This window comes from Larus michahellis, chromosome 6, assembly GCF_964199755.1.
Source record: "Larus michahellis chromosome 6, bLarMic1.1, whole genome shotgun sequence".
NCBI classification, from domain to species: domain Eukaryota; kingdom Metazoa; phylum Chordata; class Aves; order Charadriiformes; family Laridae; genus Larus; species Larus michahellis.
In genome coordinates, this window is record NC_133901.1 from 28179930 (window position 1) to 28198328 (window position 18399).

An 18399-nucleotide genomic window follows, 5' to 3' on the forward strand; every position below is an offset into this window, starting at 1 on the left:
CCCGAGTGACACAGTTGGAGTGTCCTCCAGGATTCCCGCGTGTGGCTCAGGAGGCTTCGACCTGCTTCGTGCCCAACTCACTGCAGGTGCAGTCACACACACCCGTGCGCAGCATCGGCTAAAGGCTCACGCTCTGCCGTGGTCACAGCTTGGAAGAGCTGCACCCCTGGTCTTCAAGGGCAGCAGCTCCCAGCGCAGCTGCAAGTGCTGTTATTCCTGAGCTTCCCAGTTTGGGTGGATTCAGTGAATCATTGTAGTGAGTTGAGCTATTAAACTTATGCCAACAGTGAGGCATTTACTTGGAGACAGCCACTTACTTCATCTTAACTACAAACACCCTGAGAACTTAGTAGCTCCTGGCTGGGAAAAAAAACCCCAACATTTTTCTCCCTCAGCTTTTCATCTTCTCTTTCTCCCTGAGTTCTGTGCTGATGCCTGTCACCATAGTAATCTGCATGGAGCTCACTGATGCGTTTTTGTGCCGAGTTAATACAAGCCTTCATTAATACTGTACTTCTGAAGGAGGGATTTCGGTGCCCTTCTCTGCCTGTATGTGTTTGCAGTATTTGACATATCGAGTGTTCTGGAACCCATCCTTTTCAGGGGAGGGGAACTGCAGTTTCTGCAGTGGCACTTTAAACGTGGAGTTAATCTAAGTAAATTAGGAGCAGTTTACGCTCTGACTTGAATGCTGGTTTTGGTGCGTTAAGGGTTTGAGTGCTGGTTGGGTGAGTCATAAATCAACCTCCCATTATGACAGCTGCAGCCTGAATGGGGGAAAATAAGAATAATGGAATGTGTAAATTCCAGGCTAAAATGTTTAATTGCAATAAACAAATGTTTAAAGAACATTTAGGTGAAATATGCTCCTGAGATGTATTACAGTTCCCATGTTTGCAGTCACATCCTCAGCAAAACTGTTGCACAGGCACAGCAGAGAGTCAGCGTTGTGCCCAGCCGTGGTTCACATCAGGGCTGGAGATGCTTCCTGCCTTTGCCGGACCAGTGTCCTTAGCGGGTACCAGAGGGACTGCTTCAGGAGCCTGCTGCTGGCATCTCTGACAGCATTGCTGTGCTAAGACCAGGCAGAGGTGCTGGGTCAGAGTGTGTCCCACTGCAGAAAAAGAGAGCAAACAAACGGGCAAGTGTTCTGCCGAAATCACGCAGCCGGTACCTTCCTTCTGCCTCATTGCAGGTTGCTGAATATAAAATGGCTGCTTGCCGTCTGAGCTAGCAGAGTCCTCTGTTGTTCGACAGCTCGTTGTGCGGAGAACAGTAACCCCCAGAGCTACAGAGTTTATGCCATAACTAACACAGAGTACTGCTGGCACCCAGCACGGTAACTTCTGGAGTGGATTTAGAAGCAGTTCTGCACCAGCAAGCTCAAGTGGAGGCCTGCCTGCCAACTGGAGCATCGCTATGAGTTGCAAGAATCCTTGAAGCCAGTGGCTCAAATCCCTGAAAGGTCACTAAGCCCTTCGTCTTTTCAAGAGATAGATGAAAAGCAGCCCCTCTGAGATCCCTACCATTAACTCGGAGAGTTCCGATTAAGGTGACTTCTGTGAGTAGGGTCTTGTTGAGTCTTTTTAGATTTCCCAGCCCAAGGCAGAGGGGGGTCTGGCTTGCTGCAGCCTCAGGTAATCATATTGCCTTAATGAGAGGTGTTCGGTGAATTGCAAGAAATGAGGCTATAGCAGACTGCCTTCCACAATGGAGCCTCAGCTGGAAATCAGCATTGTGCCCTATTCCTTGGCTCTCTGGAGCTCAGGGTTTGGATTGGATTGAGCCACCTTACAGCACTTGGTAGAGTATAGGGTTCCTTGCTGTGGGTTTGTGCTGTTACATGTGGCCGGATCGTGTTTGTTGCTGCTGCTTTGCTGATGGGAGTAAGCAAGAATTAGTGGCCTCAGTGAGGGCTTTGCTAAATGCAGAGTTGATGCATAACCTCATAGCTCCTCTCTGCATTTAGGGAAGTTATCCTGCTTGTGTGTTCTCCGTTTTGCAGTTAACGGGGTGAGCTCCATATTCACCTTAAATAACAGAATTATAAGAAAAGGTCATTGAAGAGCCAGTGATACTTCTGATAAGAAGCATTTCTGCCAGTGTCCCTGTTAGAGCTCTTGTTCTTTTCCCTATAGCACGCAGAAAATACCTTCAGCATTGCCTGTGGTTTGGGGGTGAGGGATGCGACTCTGGGCAGTAGCTGATTTGGGCATGATCCCCTGTCCTTCTGTGACCATGTCCCTGGAGATCAGGCAAAGTATGTGTGAGCACCCTGCACCTCTCATGTCCTTGACAAGCCCCAGGAGAGTGAAAATCACTGTATAGCTGTACAGTAAGGCAGGAGGCACAGCAGCTGATGGTGAACTGGTATGACTTTAAGGCTCAGCAGCAGAACAGCTGAAATGAATAATGGCAGCATCACATTACCATTGAAGTAGAGACAAGGAGATTAGCAATCAGATCATGACTTACTTAGCCTCAGCTGTGACAAAGGGCTCAGAAAGTTAAAAGCAGGGCAGGCAGAGGAGATGAGCTTGGCCTGTGGAAAGGGGAGCAAGCAGAATGCCCTTCAGGGGATGTGCTGTGAGTTGGTCACTGGGCAGCTACTCTAAGAAGGGTCGTCAGGGACCTTCACCCTAGGGAAAATCCCCAGCCTGGCAGATGCTGCAGACCAGCAACAGGGCCATGGCTGAGCTCTCGCTACTCTTACTGGTCTGTTCTGCACTGTGACTGTGATCTTCTCCTGCGTCTTCTGGGAGTGCTGCATTTGAAGGGTTTGAGCTCACTGCATCGGCATAAGGAAAGGGTCTGCTGAGCCTTCTCCAGCACCCCCAGCCCTGAGCAGCTGTGTATGAGCAACCAGAACAGCGTCTTTAAAGTAAGCATCCTAAAACATAATGGTATGGCTTATAAAATAAGGATAAAAATATCCCTTTGCGTATCATGTGGGAATCCTAATAGCACGGGGTCTGCGCTGTGAGTATGCACTGTGTGGAAATCTCTTGTGTTTAGTTGTTACTTTGGGATCAAGGCAGTCATAACTTCTTTCTTAAATCCATTTTGAAGTACTTGACTTTGTGTTTAGGGAGACGGTGAGTTGGTGCTGAAGTCTTGTCCACATTAGTTCAGTTCCATTTCTGCAGGGAAAGCTGCTCCTACAGCAAAATAGAAGAGTGTACGGAGGAGCCTGAGTGGGAGGAATAGGTTTATCCCAAGTGCATTATGCAGTATTGCTCCTTGAAAAGCAAGAGGATCTGCATCCCCCTTGCTACACAAGGATGAGGTTAGAGAGTAGGTTTGAATTTGATTTCCATTAAATTCTGTGAATTATAGAAAGAAAATGCTTATGGCAGTGTCTGTGCTTATCTGCGCTGCATTTTTTTCTTTTTCTTTTATGGTTTGCTTCTTTCTCTTATTGATTATAGCCTCGAGCCGTATCACTGAGGGAACTTTAGACAAATAAAAGTATCAAGGTTGTGGGCTTTTATTTTAATTTTTTCTCACTAGGGCTCTAATAGGCACTGGGAATATTGCCTGCTGAGAAGGTTGCTCTCTGTTGGTTTTTTTTCCTATTGCAAAACTGTGAAAAGTTCTCAGTCAATTTGTTGTCTTTCTGCCTTCTGTTCTAACTTATCAGGGTCTCCCACCATGCTTAATTGGCAAGGAGATCTGCTGGTCTTGAGATTTTTCTACAAACTGAGGTTTTCAACATGATTGCTGCAGTATAAGGGATAGCAATGTTGGAAGACTGAGATAAAATTGCTCTGTAGATGGAAAGATATGATGTTAAAATATATGATATGACAAAAGTAGGGAGTCAGTAGGGAGTAGTTAAAAGTCATGTGCAGAGCTTTGCCTCTGGGACAGTAGGAAAAATCCTGTCCTGTGATTATACAGTTCCCTCTTCAGTTAGTACTCTGTAGTGAGCTTTGGGGAGAAGGATGGGTAAATCTTTGTTCCTTGTTAAAAGCTTCCTTCAGCTAAAATTTTTGCCTACAAGCCTTCCAGCCATACTGCTTGCTGTACGAATGACAAATCCCAATATCCCACTTCATGTCCAGACAGGAGACAGGAAGTTCCCTGGTAGGAAGCAGCTACTCTGCTGGCTGTTGTCATCAGCGTAGCTGTTTGTGTTCCAGCGGGTCCCTCTGCAGTCAGTGGAGAGATGCAGGTAGTTTTGGGACCCTATGGACCTGGCCTGGCTTGCCTGTTGATTTTTGGGATGCAAAGGCATCCCAGTTTGGGTGTAGAGATGGCTGTACTAGGTGAGACAAACCACCCATTGCCCAGACAACTCCTTAACCCTCCTGGGCTGTGCTCTGCGTTGGAGGAGAGAACTTGGCGCTGGCTGCGCATGTCTGTACGCTGCTTTTTGTATTTAGTTCAGGTTGGTACCCAAAGGTGCAACGCTGCTCTCCAGTGCTTCTCTGTTGAAAGAGACCCAAGGAAATGCAGAAACCAGGGAAGGAGAGATCTGTATGTCTCCAAAGTGCTTTCTGACCCTTTAGTGTTGTCATGGATTTGGCCAAATTGACCAACAGCCAGTGACAGATACTCTCCCCCCACCTCTCGCACACGCAGAGGAGGAGGAGAGGTAAAGGGATTTACGAGTTGAGAAGAAACTCAACTACTTTAATGGAATATTAATAGCAAAATAAAAAGGAAATAATAAAATAGATACAGTACATACAAAACTGTATTAAGCTCCCAGGATGATGTCATCAGCAGGTACTGGGGAAGTCCCAGACTGGACTCAGCAATGGGTGAGAACTGGATTCCAGAGCTGGGGTCAGGAACATGTGCATCGGTATCAAAGGCAGATGAACAGACAGAGTCCTCCTTGGATGTCGGCCATTGAAGAAAGAGACTGATCCGTTGATCCCTCAGCTTTTGTACTGAGCATGGGGCAGATGGGATGGAATACCCCTGTTGGTCAGTTTTGGGTCACCTGTCCTGTCCGCTCCTCCTTGCAGGTGGGACCCCTCTACGCTTTTCCACTTCCAACCCTCCAACAGGACACATAATGAAATTAGCTGACCCTGGTTGTTATAGCAATAAGTATAAACAAGAGCCTCTCTGCATAGCATTCCTTGGCACAAACTGTAAACATTGGTCTTATCACTCTGAGAATGACCCGTTTTTGGCACAATAAGCTGTTAATTTCAGAGAATTAGAAGAGGCCTAGCTAGGAAGTAAAATTACGGAACAGAAAGTTGGTTCTGTTTTACCTCAAACCAGGACATGTGTCTGGAAAAAGCATTCGTTCGCTGGCACTGCAAGGCATCCTAAATGAGTCTGGGGAGCAGGGATGCTCCTGCAGAAGAGGTTCTGTGCAGCGAGGAGAGACAGGAACACTGCTGCTGTCAGGCTGTGTTAGGGCCAGGAGGAATGTGGTGGTTTTGTGTGTGGCTGAGAGCTCTCCACTCCCTTTGAGTTTTACTTTGAGTTTGGGTGTAAGCCTCAAACTTCAGCAAAATCAGGTCAGGTCAGGGGAAAAAAAAACACATGTAAGATAAGATCTCTCCTCCAACCTGTCCGTAGGCAGGCATTGACTCAGAAAAGCCTGGGATTATGAAGAGCACAGTTGTTTAAAGCTTGAATTGGACCTGACTGTGGGTCTATGTCAGATCAGTAACAAAAAGGGACCCTGGAGCTTTACCTGTGTTTTATTATAGTGACACTTAGCCTTCTGGTGCAAAAATGCAGGGGGACCTTGGGGGATCTTGGTTGTTGTTCTGACATGCTTTAAAAATTACATGAAGCTCCAAATGATGAGCAGATTTGCTCTATATTTCACTTGGTAGGCTATTTAGTGAAAGTGGGAGAAGTTTTCATGTTGTTCCAAAATGATTATATGATTGAAGTATAGTTTGCACCCCAAAGAAGAAGGAAAGGACCTTCTGTCCTATAGCTAAAATCATCTTCCCAAGAAAGGGGAAAAGGTCAGGGTTGTTTTATTTCTCCACTCCGTTTATCCTTGAGGGGCTTTAAGACAAGATCTCCCTCCTTCCCCAGTACACAGAAAGCCTCAGGCTTCAGGAGCATCTTCTAAATCACTCCTGCCCGGAGCTTTTCCATTTTGTGCAGAGTACTTAAACATAAAAATTTAACCAGAGAGTAAAAATGCGGCTAAGACTTGTGCAGGGACTCAAGCGTAGGTCTCTCATAGCAGAGGGACATGGTTTAGTGGTGTAACCAGTGCTAGGTTAATGGTTGGACTTGATGATGGGTCTTTTACAATCTAAACAATTCTATAATTCTATTAGTGCCGTTACTATTGTGGTATTGGATGGAAGGGAGGAAGGGGACAGGCTTGAGGAGGGTGGTGCAGTCATCTGTGCCTGAGAGTACAGCTTTTCATTTCCTCTGGCTTTGATGTGCTTGTTAGAAAAGCAAGTTAAATCAAGCTTTTGCACTCAACAAAATAGATAATTCATTTTGGTATGAAGGAAGCAAAACACTTAGCTCAATCTAAGTGTCAATTTGATGTATATTGGCTTGACCGATGTTAGCTTGTAGTAGATGGCCAGTACAATTGTACTTATTTACTGTCCCAGAGTTGAGTCTTGCTGGGAGAAAGCCTGCCTGCAGCCTGCAACACTCTCATTGCTATGAAATCACTTTTTTTTTAAGGCAGCATAGAAACCAGATGATACTGATTTATTCAGTGGCTTTTGTAGCTACGAAATAGTACCTGACTCTCCCCTGGCTGGTGGAGGGGTTGCTGAAGCTGAAATCCTCTGCACCTGCAGGCTGTCTGCATCCAAGGTCCCTGCTTGCTGCAGGGGGGTTTGCCTGTGCGGAAGCGCAGGCTGCGAGGGCTGTCCTCGGATGGGAGTTGTACAGTGCAGTGCGAAATCGTTAGAGACGGAGGCTCCTAATGGAAACACTTAACACACAACGTGACCAGAGTTATATAATGACTATGGCTTATTAAACAGCCTCACTAGAGGCATGAAAGACGGGAGGCCGATGAAATTTTGGTATGCTACACTGGATTTTTTCCTGTCTATTGAGCCAGCAATAACTAGGTCTTATTTACTTTTGGTGGGTGGTCACATAAAACTACAAACTCCCGTCACACAAGGGAGATCTCTGCCATCCAGCTAGTGTGTCTGCTCACGTGTAGCCAGCTAGCTTGCTTTCCAGAAGTAATGCCTGTGACAAATCGTAAGACTTGCATGATTAAAATTGAATTTATTTTTGACCGCTTAATTTGTGTTTGATTGGTTGGATGGCAGGCAGACAGGCAGTAATGCTGCAGACCTCTGTCATGTGAAGTTCAAGTTGTTTCTACATTTTTAGTGGTTTCATCTTCCTCTAAAGCACAGGTATAAAATGTTGCAGAGGCAACAGGGAGGCCCCTAGATAGTCCATGGCTGGCTCATGATGTACAGGGGCTGGGAAAGTACCCTGCTAGAGGCAAAGAGTGATTCTCATCTATGAGAGTGTGTGGCACGTGTGTTGGGAGGGAGGAACATGCAGGATTTCAAAACAGAGGCGTTTTAAGCTGCCCATAGATGCGTCGGAGGTCATTTTTGGAGGTGTCTTGCATCTGTTCCTTTCAGGATTTTGCTCCCTGAATCCCACACAGTTGGACTCACACAACCTGATCCAGCACTCAGTTACTTTGGTTTTACACCACTATAATGCCAGTGATTTAAATAGATTTTTTTTTCATTGGCATAAAACTGGGGCTGCACGATAGTGAATCAACCATACAGAAAGCAAGGTAGTTGGCTTCACAGGTAGAATAATAAGCAAATTCTTTGCAACACAGCTAGCAAACATTCTTCTGAACGAGTGGCATATTCAGAATACGTAAGCTGTCTAAAGACTTTCATTTGGTAGGTAACTTTCAGTGAAGCGATGTTCCATAAATCTGTTACTTTCTGCTGCACCAACTATGCATTGCATTTTACTTGCTCATCTGATCTCAATTTTACTTGCCTGTATGTCTATGTATATATGAATATTTTACAACTATGCTTGAAAGGAACCACAGAAAGCTGTCTTATCTGCCAAGCACTTCTACATTTACTCAGGGCTTAATGGGGGCCCAGCAAATTGGGTCTCTTGCTACATGCTGCATGTTTGGTATATCTAATAATAATTATTATTTTTTTTGCAGAACCCCAGCTGAAAGGAATTGTGACAAGGTTATTCAGCCAGCAGGAATACTTCCTGCAGATGCACCCAGATGGTACAATTGATGGGACCAAGGACGAAAACAGCGACTACAGTAAGAAAAATTAGCCTGTTTTGCAACCCAGTTGCAATCAAATACATCACCTAGTGGGTCTCACTTGTGCGGCTTTATTTTTGAAAAGATCAAATTAGGAAGAAGCCAGCTGTTTTCTGCACATTTTTTTCAATCTATCCTTCCCCTTTAAATCTTGCCTGTATAATTTCATATGTTTCCTCTCCGATCTTCTTCCCTCCCGCCCCGATTCCGTAACTGCCATCTGGGTGGGGTGGAGAATAAAACCCATGATTTGAATTGCTGCCAGAAGAGAAAGGAGATTATATTTATACACATGCCACGTGAGTAAAGGATACGGGGAATTCTCCAAGGAGAAGAGGAGAAAATTGTTTTCACTATTTTATCCTGAAAAATTCAGCAAGCATCAGAAACTTCCAGGCCAGAGAAAACCAGCTGTTCATTAAAGTCTAGTGCTTCGAGGCTACTGTCAGGGCTGAGGGTATCAAATGACCTTTCCAAAGAAGGTCATCTTCCAAAACCCTGTTCAAAGTGGTTGACTTCACGGTGTCCAACAAATGACAGCAAAGTGCAGCAGAGCCACATAGATTTAAAAATGATGCTCATGTACAGAGCCATATTGGTTTAAACAAATGCAAAGCAGTAGCCAATAATTCTTTTGCAAAGGAGTAGTTTTGTCAATACCAAAGCTCCTCAAAAGGTTAAAAAAGGTGCAGGATATTTTCTACAGCATCTTTTCATTTAATTTCATAGGCCTCAGATTGATGCTTCTCAGAGTGCAGCAATAAGCTCAGATCCTTGGTGCCACAAACTGTACCAACAACCTAGGACTCAAGTCTTGATTTGGTCATCCTATATTGATTTGTAGCGACCTGTGCCACTGCTTGAAGGGAGATCGTGTATAGCTTGTCCAGCATGAAACATGCCTTCCCAGTCATTACTAGACATCGATGGAAGTTGATCTGTGTGATAGGATTAATGGAAGCAAACTTCATGTAGTTTGTGAAAGGTGGAACCTACTTAATTTGGGGGCAAATCTTGTTCTAACTCAAAGAAGCTCCTAGCTGGATTGAAGGTATCATTCCTTCAGGGCTTGGATTGCAGGCGAGAGGTGTCCGCAGTTGTGCAATGCATGTAGCAGGGCATGAATGTTGTCCTCTGAAGCTGTGCTTGGACAAAGGTGCAAAGTGGCTGCAGCCCCACACCCGCTGTGCTTTCCCCATCCCCAAGAAGCTGGCAGGGTGCTGTGGTGGAAGTGTTGTCTGTGGTGGGACTGCTCTGCTGCAGCCCGCTCAGGGCTGGGGTCCGTGTGTGGAGTAATGCATGAGAGAGGAGCTTTGAAAAGATGGCAACTAAAATTGTGGGAGGCTGGCAAAGCCTTTGTGAAATGACCTAAGAGGCTGCATTCACCAGAAACTTGGCCTGTAGCAGATGCAAGTGTCAGGTTTTAGTCCCCTTTTTCATGTGCTGGTGTTGAACAAATGAAATACCACAAATAGCAACAACACAGCTTCTAACTTCTAATTTACATTGGAGCAGGAGAATCCGTGGACCTCCACACACACACTTTTACTCCATGAGAGAGTGATCCAGGTCTCTTCCTATGAGAAAGGTCTGGCCTTGTGATTTTTTTTTTTCAGACACCAACACATGTGATGAGTTCAGTGGTCTTTAGTGGGTGAGTAATGACCCAGTATTGGGCTGTATTAGCTGCTTTTTCTTAAAGAAAGATGATGTAGGGTGTTCTCAATCTGCAGAAAATACCGTTGGAGGCCTATTTGTCAACGACATGGGAAGAGCTGCTAGAGATGACGAGGATTCATTACCCTCATCTATCAGTGAGGACCGAACAACAAAGTAATGGGCTTAAATGGAAGCAGAGATGAATTTAGGTAAACAGCAAAGGAGAATAAAATGTAAGAGCAGTTCTGCAATATTTCAGGCTGGCAGGGGAGATGAGGGAAGCTGCCTCTGGCTACACCTCAGTGGGTGCAGGGGAATCTCCTGAGTGCCCATGACTGAGGTTGGGTCCCAATCACCCAAACAGCTCTTACGTATCCCACTAGAAATGTTAGAGATCAATTTGCCAAGGTGCTGAGTACTTGTGAGCCACTTCCACCCAGTCATCTTAACTGGAAATAGATGGGTTGAAGGACACTTCGAGAGTGTAAATTTATGTGGTGAGATGGCAGCCCTGCCTTGGCAGCTTGGTGGGACAGGAGGCATCTAGCTGAAGAGTGCCAAGCCACTTGCTCAAAGACTTGGGCTATGTTTAAAAGTTTAGTGAAGTTTTTGAGAGAAGATTGAAACCAAAGAATTCCTCATCCCGTAATCTCAGATGATATCAAAAGAGGAAAAAATCCAACCTGATAATATTTGGCACCTGAAAATGAAATGAAGAATGTGCTTTATTCAGTTCTGTTTAACTTTTTTCTACATGCTCTGCTTTATAAGTCTTCAGCTCGAGTCAACATTTTATATTATATGAAGCTTCCAGTTATAGCTTCAAAACAAAATCACATTTTTCACTTTGGAAATGCCAAAATAAAGCCTACTGACTATTTTTTTTTTCATTTTCTCTTCCTCCAAACGTCTTAATTTTTGACCAGAAAAAAGTCAAAACTCACTTCTCTAAGTGAACAGCTTACAGACTTACTTCACTGATATTTTCTGTTTTAAAATGCTTCTCCAGAAGATTCCTGACCAGGCAGTCAGAAGTCTATGCAATATTTCTGTGCAAGGGCAAAACTCATCAAAGACTAGATAAATAATAGTTCTCTGTGCCTGGAGAGGGGTTGGTTAACTCGCATCCACTGGCAAAGAAGGGAAATCTTTATGGCCACAGCAAGATCCTTCCCACCCTGCATGACCTTCTATTCTCCATGCAGAAGCTACCTTAGCACAATTAAATATGCGGTGAACACCGTGTTCCATACATTGCTCTGTGTTCTGTAGCCATACACTGATTATTCAAATTAGCATTATGGAAGGAAGCTTAATTTTCATGGAATACATTAGGTTGGTTTACTCTGGCAAAATAAACGTTTAAAATGAGACACGACATGTCCCTCAGATACATCTGATGCAATTAAAAGTTCTAATAAAAATCCAGTTATTTATATAAGAGGAACTGCTAATATTTAAGCAATTTTTAAATTAATTATTTGGTGCCCATTTTATGTGTATTCTTGAGAGGCTGATGGCATTTGTTTTCCACCTCCTCTCACTTAAGGAAAAAGGAGGGGAGGGAAAAAAAAAACCACAGAAGCCAAGTTCTAATGGCATTTGAATGGGCATCCAGCCAGCTTCCCGCGAAACAGCACTTGGGACATCTGTTCCTTATACCATGTAGTTAAAGGCACGCCATCTTAATGTGAGCAAGAAGACAGATTCTCTGCCTACTTGCATTGGGATATATGAAGAATTTTATTTTAATTGGAGTGCAGTTTCATGGTGTACGAGGCCTTTGTTTCTGTTATTAGTAACGTAATATATGAACTTAAATTTGGGGCAGTATCTTTTCTGTCCGGCTCCAGTGATCTCGAATGGTCTTTCAGGGTTTACTGTTGCTGTCAGTGCTTGCATCATAATTGCTCTTTTCTGGGCTGAGGAGGGTAATGGCCCTTCTTCAGGAGAGCAACTGGACTTCTTCATTTGCCAGCATAATCCTGCCGAATGTCTGAAAAGCCTCAGCAAATGGACAGTTCATAAAGGATAGGTCAACTCTACTGACCGGGTGGAAACAGCCCAACGTATCTAGGATATTGTTTGGGGCTTTCCAGCCAGAAACACAAAAAGATTAAGACTGGGGAAACCTCTGGAGGTCTCCAGTCCAACATCCTACTTGGAGCTGGGTTATCTTCAGAGCCTTGTCTAGTTGTTTCAAATGTCTCCAGCAATGACCTATTCCATAGCTTCATAACCTCTCTGGTTCCAGTGCTGCACTGTTCTCATTGCAGAGAATTTTCTTTATATCCAATCATAATTTCTTCCTGAGGCTTTTGTCTAATGCCTCATGTCCTTTCATGGTGTTCCTCTGAGAAGAGTCTGTCTCTGGCAGCGTTGGTTTTCCTTCTTTGAGCTACGCAAACCCAGTTTGCTCAGTTTCTTCACATACACATTGCAGCACAGCCCCTTGATCATCTTAGGGGCCTTCCTCACTCCCCTCAGGATCTTAAACCTCCCCATCTCACGGTGCACGGAGGCTGCTGTTTCTTATTGCATCCTCCATTAGTTCTTCCTTATTCGTATGCAGAACAAATGTCTTGCTCCAGAACAAATCACGTAGTGTAAATTAGCTTAGCTCCTCTGACTTACTACTGTTTAAATCAGCTGAGCATATGGACCACATCTTATATGTGGCATAACGTGCTTAACTCTTCCATTTCTGTAAACATGTTAGCCCAGACCCATAGCTAAGTATGCATTCAGATTTTTAAAAAGTGTTATGCAACTGATAAACTGCCATAACTTAACAGCAAACAACATACTCATGGCCAAAGGGTTTAGGACCGGAGCGTGCTAAGAGTAGTATCATTAATAAGCATGGTCAGGTGCAAATCTACTGATGGTTGAAAGTGGTAAGATGTAATGAAGGAAAACAGGCAGAAATATTAAACATCTTCATTATTTTTTCTCTTCTGCCCACAATGTAAAAGAACAGGTCCATTCCATGAAAATGCACCTTTTGCACTAGAGAAAGAGTTTTAAACGCATTGGTTAATTTTTCTCTCTTTTTCACATCAGCGCATCCTGTGTCCAGTCCCATTCTACCGCAGCTAGTCCTCTTCCCCATCTGCTGTTTCGTGTTAACCAAAATATCTTTTCCTGACAAAAAATGGGACATCTTGCTTTCAAGGTTGGTTGAGGGTTTTCCCCCCTACATTTTTACAATAAAGCGTATAAGCTTTGAAATATTTCCAAAACTAGATGAAACATTCATTTGAAAGCCTGTTAACAAACGACTTCAACTTCTTCAAAGATATTTCTAGGTTTGAGTGCAGAAACAGCTCTGAAGAATTTACAAAATTTTGATTGACCCAAGTGACTTTATTAATAGAGGAAGGCATTTGCTTCCTAAAACTTCTTTGGCTCTATGTCAGATGCATGTCCTCCTGCTTGCTCCCCTGCTCTGCAGTATGTTGCAGGAGGTGCTCTGCCTAAAAGCCATGATTGTGGGTGCTGCTACCGTGGACTGCCGCGGGGTCCCAGGGAACTTGGGAACTAGCCGCAGTCTTACTGCTGTAACACAGAGCACAACAGGATTGTTCCTGTGCTCCTTTAGCAGGTATGGGTGGAAAGAAAGAGATTTGGAGACCTGTGGGTGCTTCCAAGAGGAACTTCTCTCCCCCACTAATTCTGGGCATTATCACCTCGCTGCCTAATGAATGCTTTGAATGGTCTGTCACAAGTTTTCTATGCAAGACAAATTGGTTGTAGGGAATGAATGATGATGCCCATTTGGCTTCATTATTAGCAGTAATATGCTCCATTTTTCAGTGGGGGGGAAGAATTAGGGAAGGGGAATTGCTTATAAATAGACTTGCTAATTGCAGAGGGTTTTTAGACCTTCATGGTAGCGAGAAAGGGATGGAAATAAAAGCTTGCCTTGGTTAGTGAGCTTTTCAACAGTAGAACTGCGCTATAATGCAGCTCTTTAATGCTGACTAGCCACACTGGGATGTGTTTGTCTGGTCTGGGGACAGTGTGAGAGTAGCACCGTCCTTGACTCCAGGTGCTCACAGACCAATACCCAGGCTGGACTTCATTTGCCATATAAATCTGTTGACGTCCTCCTACAACATCACATAACAACATAGGTGCTAGCTTTGGTGAGTTAGCACACACTTTGCTATTTTACAGAATGTTGTGCTTAAAGGCATGAAAAGGGGCTTGGGGTTTCTTTTCACTAAACTCAAGGTGCCTTCCTTTTAGGGTCTCACTGAGGGGAGTCATCCAGTCATCTTTGGGAATCAAGGGAGAGAAAAGAACCTTCATGGGAAAATGGGATTCCTGAATTCCTTTTTGGAGACAGCCCTAAAACCAGCTTAGTCAGGGCACCTGTTCGATATCTTGAGCAAAGTGGCTTTCTATCTCCTGTGCTTTTTTCAGATTTTACTTCTGAAAAGGTATCCACCTCTGACCTTTAAGCAAATCCACCATGAGTTTAGGTCAAACGTAACCAGTTTCCCATTATGTTTCACACACCCTGTGAGCTCTGCTTTTTCTCTTAGAAATTGTGCAACGCCTGGGACTTTGGAGCAAGCACACTGGCTGCAAGGAAAGAATCAATCCACAGTTTCAGTTCTCCCCCTGCCTTTCTCTCCATGTTTGCTGTAAATTTAATTTTTTTTTTTTTTTTTGCTTTTGAAAGGAATTCCAGCACATTTTCTCCGCCCCTCTGCAATAATTCACATGCTGTACATGAGAGACGTTCTTGGGAAACATCTTGCGGTTGAGGTACATCCAAGTGTTACCTGGCATGTGCACATCTAAGCAGTCTCCTCAGGGTGGTGGGTTGTTGCTGAGCTGGTCTCGATTCCCTCCCATCGCAACAGGATTAACAGTAGCCTGGCCTGGGAAGCTCTAGCATTTTGAATAGGCCATTTCAGCAAAAGCTGCTTTATCCTTCAGGGCTGATGTTAAATCAGCAGTGGTCCATCTCACAGGGAAAGAGAGGCTGGGAGATGGCACAGAGAGGAGGAGAACAGACTGTTTCTCCTACAACCATTATGGAAGATCCTTTTGTGCTGTGCTTGCTCCAGTGTGATGTGTCAGGCATAAAAATTCATAAATGATCTATAAAATGAATCAGCTAGAGGATGATGTCCTTAACGGTCAGCTGGAAAATATAAATGTTTCCCTGCATGCTCTGTCACTCGGTTTTTCCTCAGTACTCTGCCCATTAACAGGTCTTCTCTGGGCTAATTTGGACACCCCAAAGCTCTTGAGAAGGTTGAAGCAGGCTTTTGCAAATAAATCTGTGTGTTTAAAAGCCACAAAAAATGCTTCATGAATGTGGAAGGGGCAGTCTGACCTCATGAGTAGGGAACCAGAAAAAATACTCTTGTTGCAGGGCAGTTGTGTTGGAACAGACCTTGAGTGAAGTATTTCCATGGTGTCTGCGCCTGTGTTTCTTCCCAACCCCGTGTCCATCTTGCCATATCCTGAGCTCACTGGGACAAGGTCTAGTTAGCTCTTTGTAGGCTGAAGGACAAGGGGTCCTGCAACACCTGGATGCTCTTGTCCTATAAATCTCAGTGGAAACAAAACCATGCTGATGCCTCGGTGTTCAATCTGACAACAGTGTCAGTCCTCTCCCTCTTTGAGCCGATTCTGTTAGAAATGTAGCAAAAGTCTGACTGTACAGTAATGTATATGCTCCTGAGAAAAGTCTTCCAATGAGATACAGGGTCTACTTGGAATCAATCCACAAAGTAATTAATTGGGAGGAAGGGGTTGCAATGCTTTAATAAGATCGCAGTAGAATTGTGTATCAAAAGGTCTTGTCCTCTTCTGTCCTATCTGGTGCTGCTTCTGAATGATGAGCAGTGCTCTGGTCCTGGAGCGGAGCAGTATTTCTTCCTGAGTTTCTTCATTCCTTTAACAGCAGGGATGACAGGGCCAGACACACAGTCAAGTTAATTTGCATCCTTCTGGCCGTGGTCGCTGTCTATATACTCTTACAGCATATGGCAAATGCAAGAAAGTGTGACTAGGCTAAAATCTGTTTCAGGGTGAACTAAACTAACTTGTGTTGTTGTGTTTGCCATGGGCAAAGACGTGTACACGTGCAGTTTCCACAACTCAGCTGGCCCAAAGAAAGCCACTGAGATGCACATATGAGCCCTTGGCATCGCAAAAGCAGTAATCAGACAGACAGACTGGGTGTGTTAAGGCTTCTGGGAGGCAGCCAAATCCAGCACGTTTTAAAAATTTGCTTTCAACGTTGGCCCCACGGCTGCAGACCTTTCTTGTAGCTGGAAGCAGGACTTTTGATTCTAGTTCAGTATCTTTTGTAAGGGTCAGGAGTGGGGTGGGTTGGCCCGGGGGCAAAAAGTAGCAGCGGCCACGCAGGGTGATGTCTCCGTAACCTTTGCTTTTCTTTTCCTTCTGCAGCTCTTTTCAATCTAATTCCTGTGGGTCTTCGCGTGGTGGCAATCCAAGGGGTGAAGGCAGGTCTGTACGTTGCCATGAACGCCGAGGGATATCTCTACAGCTCAGTAAGTACTTTGCACTGTTGGGCTCCTTGGAGTGGTTTGGTTTTGTAGGCGGGAGGGAGGAGACTGCATTGGGACTTGCAGCTTTTTCTGAAAATGGTCACGTATCAGCGAACCTTTAAAAGCAGGAACCGGGGGGAGCTGCTGCATGGCCATGCAATATTCACTTTAAAGTGTCTCCACGGAGATTCGTGGCAATATTTCCTGACCTGTGAAGATACACTTTGTGTTCCTTTGAGTAGTTACTTAATGTAGGTCACGTTGTAGAGGAGGTTGTGTGGCTGGCTGGTTATGTTCTGGTTTCACATTTGTGAAATGGCATGGACTGAATGGAATTGCTTCTGAATTGCACCTGGATAACTGTTCTTAGGTGGTAGTCCAATGGGTCATACTCTGCTTTTGACTGCAGTGTAAATCCACAGCAACACCCTGGCTTCATTAAAATGATTCTGGACTATTCTGTTGGCAGAATTTCCCTGTATTTGTGTGGTCTTTTTAATGCACATAAAAGATAAGTGAGGCATTTTTTACTGACTAATTCCCCTATAACTTTCTTAGATGGCATGAAAGGGCATGAGGTTATTCATAAGATTCTCATTTGAAGTAAGTAATTGATTTTCACAGTGAATAATTGATTCAGTGATTTATTAAATATGGCAGCCCTTTGCCAGAATTTTTTATGCTTCAAATAACTTTGCTCTAGTTCTACGTAGTAAAAAGTGATAGTTAATAATACGCTTCTCATTTCTGTAGCTATGATATCTTTAAAGTGTATAGCCAAGATTCTAATCTCATCTGCCATTGTGTAAATTTACAGCACAGCGATTCTGCTCTTGTCTATACATTTACTTTGCTTTAAAAGCGTACGTGAGAATGGAGATAGGACCACTGAAAGGACAACAGTCTGAGTTGCTCCTACGCCGTATTTCCTAACTCTTACCATCCATCTTTGTTGGTGGTCAGTTTTAAACCACTCACATGGTTGGGATTTCCCCCTTTCCCTCGAGAGGTAACAAAGCTGTCTCCCCAGTGGCTCAGGGTAGAAAACAGCAAGTGGATGTGTTAGTATGCCTGGCGAGATAGGTCTCAAAACTGGCTGCTTGTCAAGAAGAGACAGAGAGATCAATCTGGATCTCTGTGGATGCCAGACGCTTCCTGTTATTTCATAGCCCAGTAAACATAAATGACTGCTTCTAAATAAATTACATGGGTTTACTAACAATGAAAACTTCCTCTTTTTGTAAAGCTATCAGAAACCTCAAGGTAATACCAACCGTGGTGTGGTGCTGCATTATTGTGCGTGCTTCCCTCTAGGCACTTAGTCAGGGGGATCAGGACTGACATTTTGCCCTGGTTTTGTGCAGTGCTGGGCATAAAGGGTCCTGACCAGTGCTGAGGTTCCTTGTACCACTGGTGGCCCATATATGAGGAGTGCAGGAAAGCAGTGTGTGTCACAGAGCTGGCATCCAGACTTTTTGGAGCAATGAGGGGTCAGCATTTTCTCAACAAATAGTGGAAGGGAGGGAAAGATGTGGAGCTCAGGCAAGAGTGGAAATGGAGAGTTGGAAACATGAGGTTTGACAGCTGGGAGATTAGAGACGATCAAGAGGAAAAGGATCTTTTGCTAGCAGTAGTGAGATGATGCAAAGGGTGGGAGGGACGTACCAAGAGATAGTGGGCAGCAGAAGGACCATGTGTCCAGGAAACACATCTGCTAGTCATATGAAGCGTTCTAAAAGCCACCAAATCATACATGTATTCAAATGAGGGTGTTTTAACGACCTGCTTATTCCCAGCAAGTGTGCCTATCTTAAGTAGGAAGGTTAATCAGGGAAGGCTAAGGACGCAGCGTGATGGCCAGTGGTTAATAAGGTTAACCTTATTACATGCCACGGCTTGATGACATTCAGCTCTGTCTGAACTAATAAGAGTTAAACTGTTCATTTTGTCAATATA

At 44.3% G+C, this 18399-nt stretch overlaps 1 protein-coding gene across 5 annotated transcripts in view; it reads left to right on the plus strand.

The window, feature by feature from the left end:
• FGF12 (fibroblast growth factor 12) overlaps window positions 1-18399 on the plus strand; it is a 248594-nt gene that overhangs the window by 158365 nt on the left and 71830 nt on the right. For 4 of the 5 annotated variants that reach the window (XM_074591105.1, XM_074591104.1, XM_074591102.1 and 1 more), the window contains 2 exons: window positions 8135-8245; window positions 16343-16446. In XM_074591105.1, coding sequence (XP_074447206.1) covers window positions 8135-8245; window positions 16343-16446 — 215 coding nt within the window. Of the gene's footprint in view, window positions 1-2382; window positions 2882-8134; window positions 8246-16342; window positions 16447-18399 lie in introns of those variants that run through there. The other variant, XM_074591106.1, reaches the window with a different exon arrangement.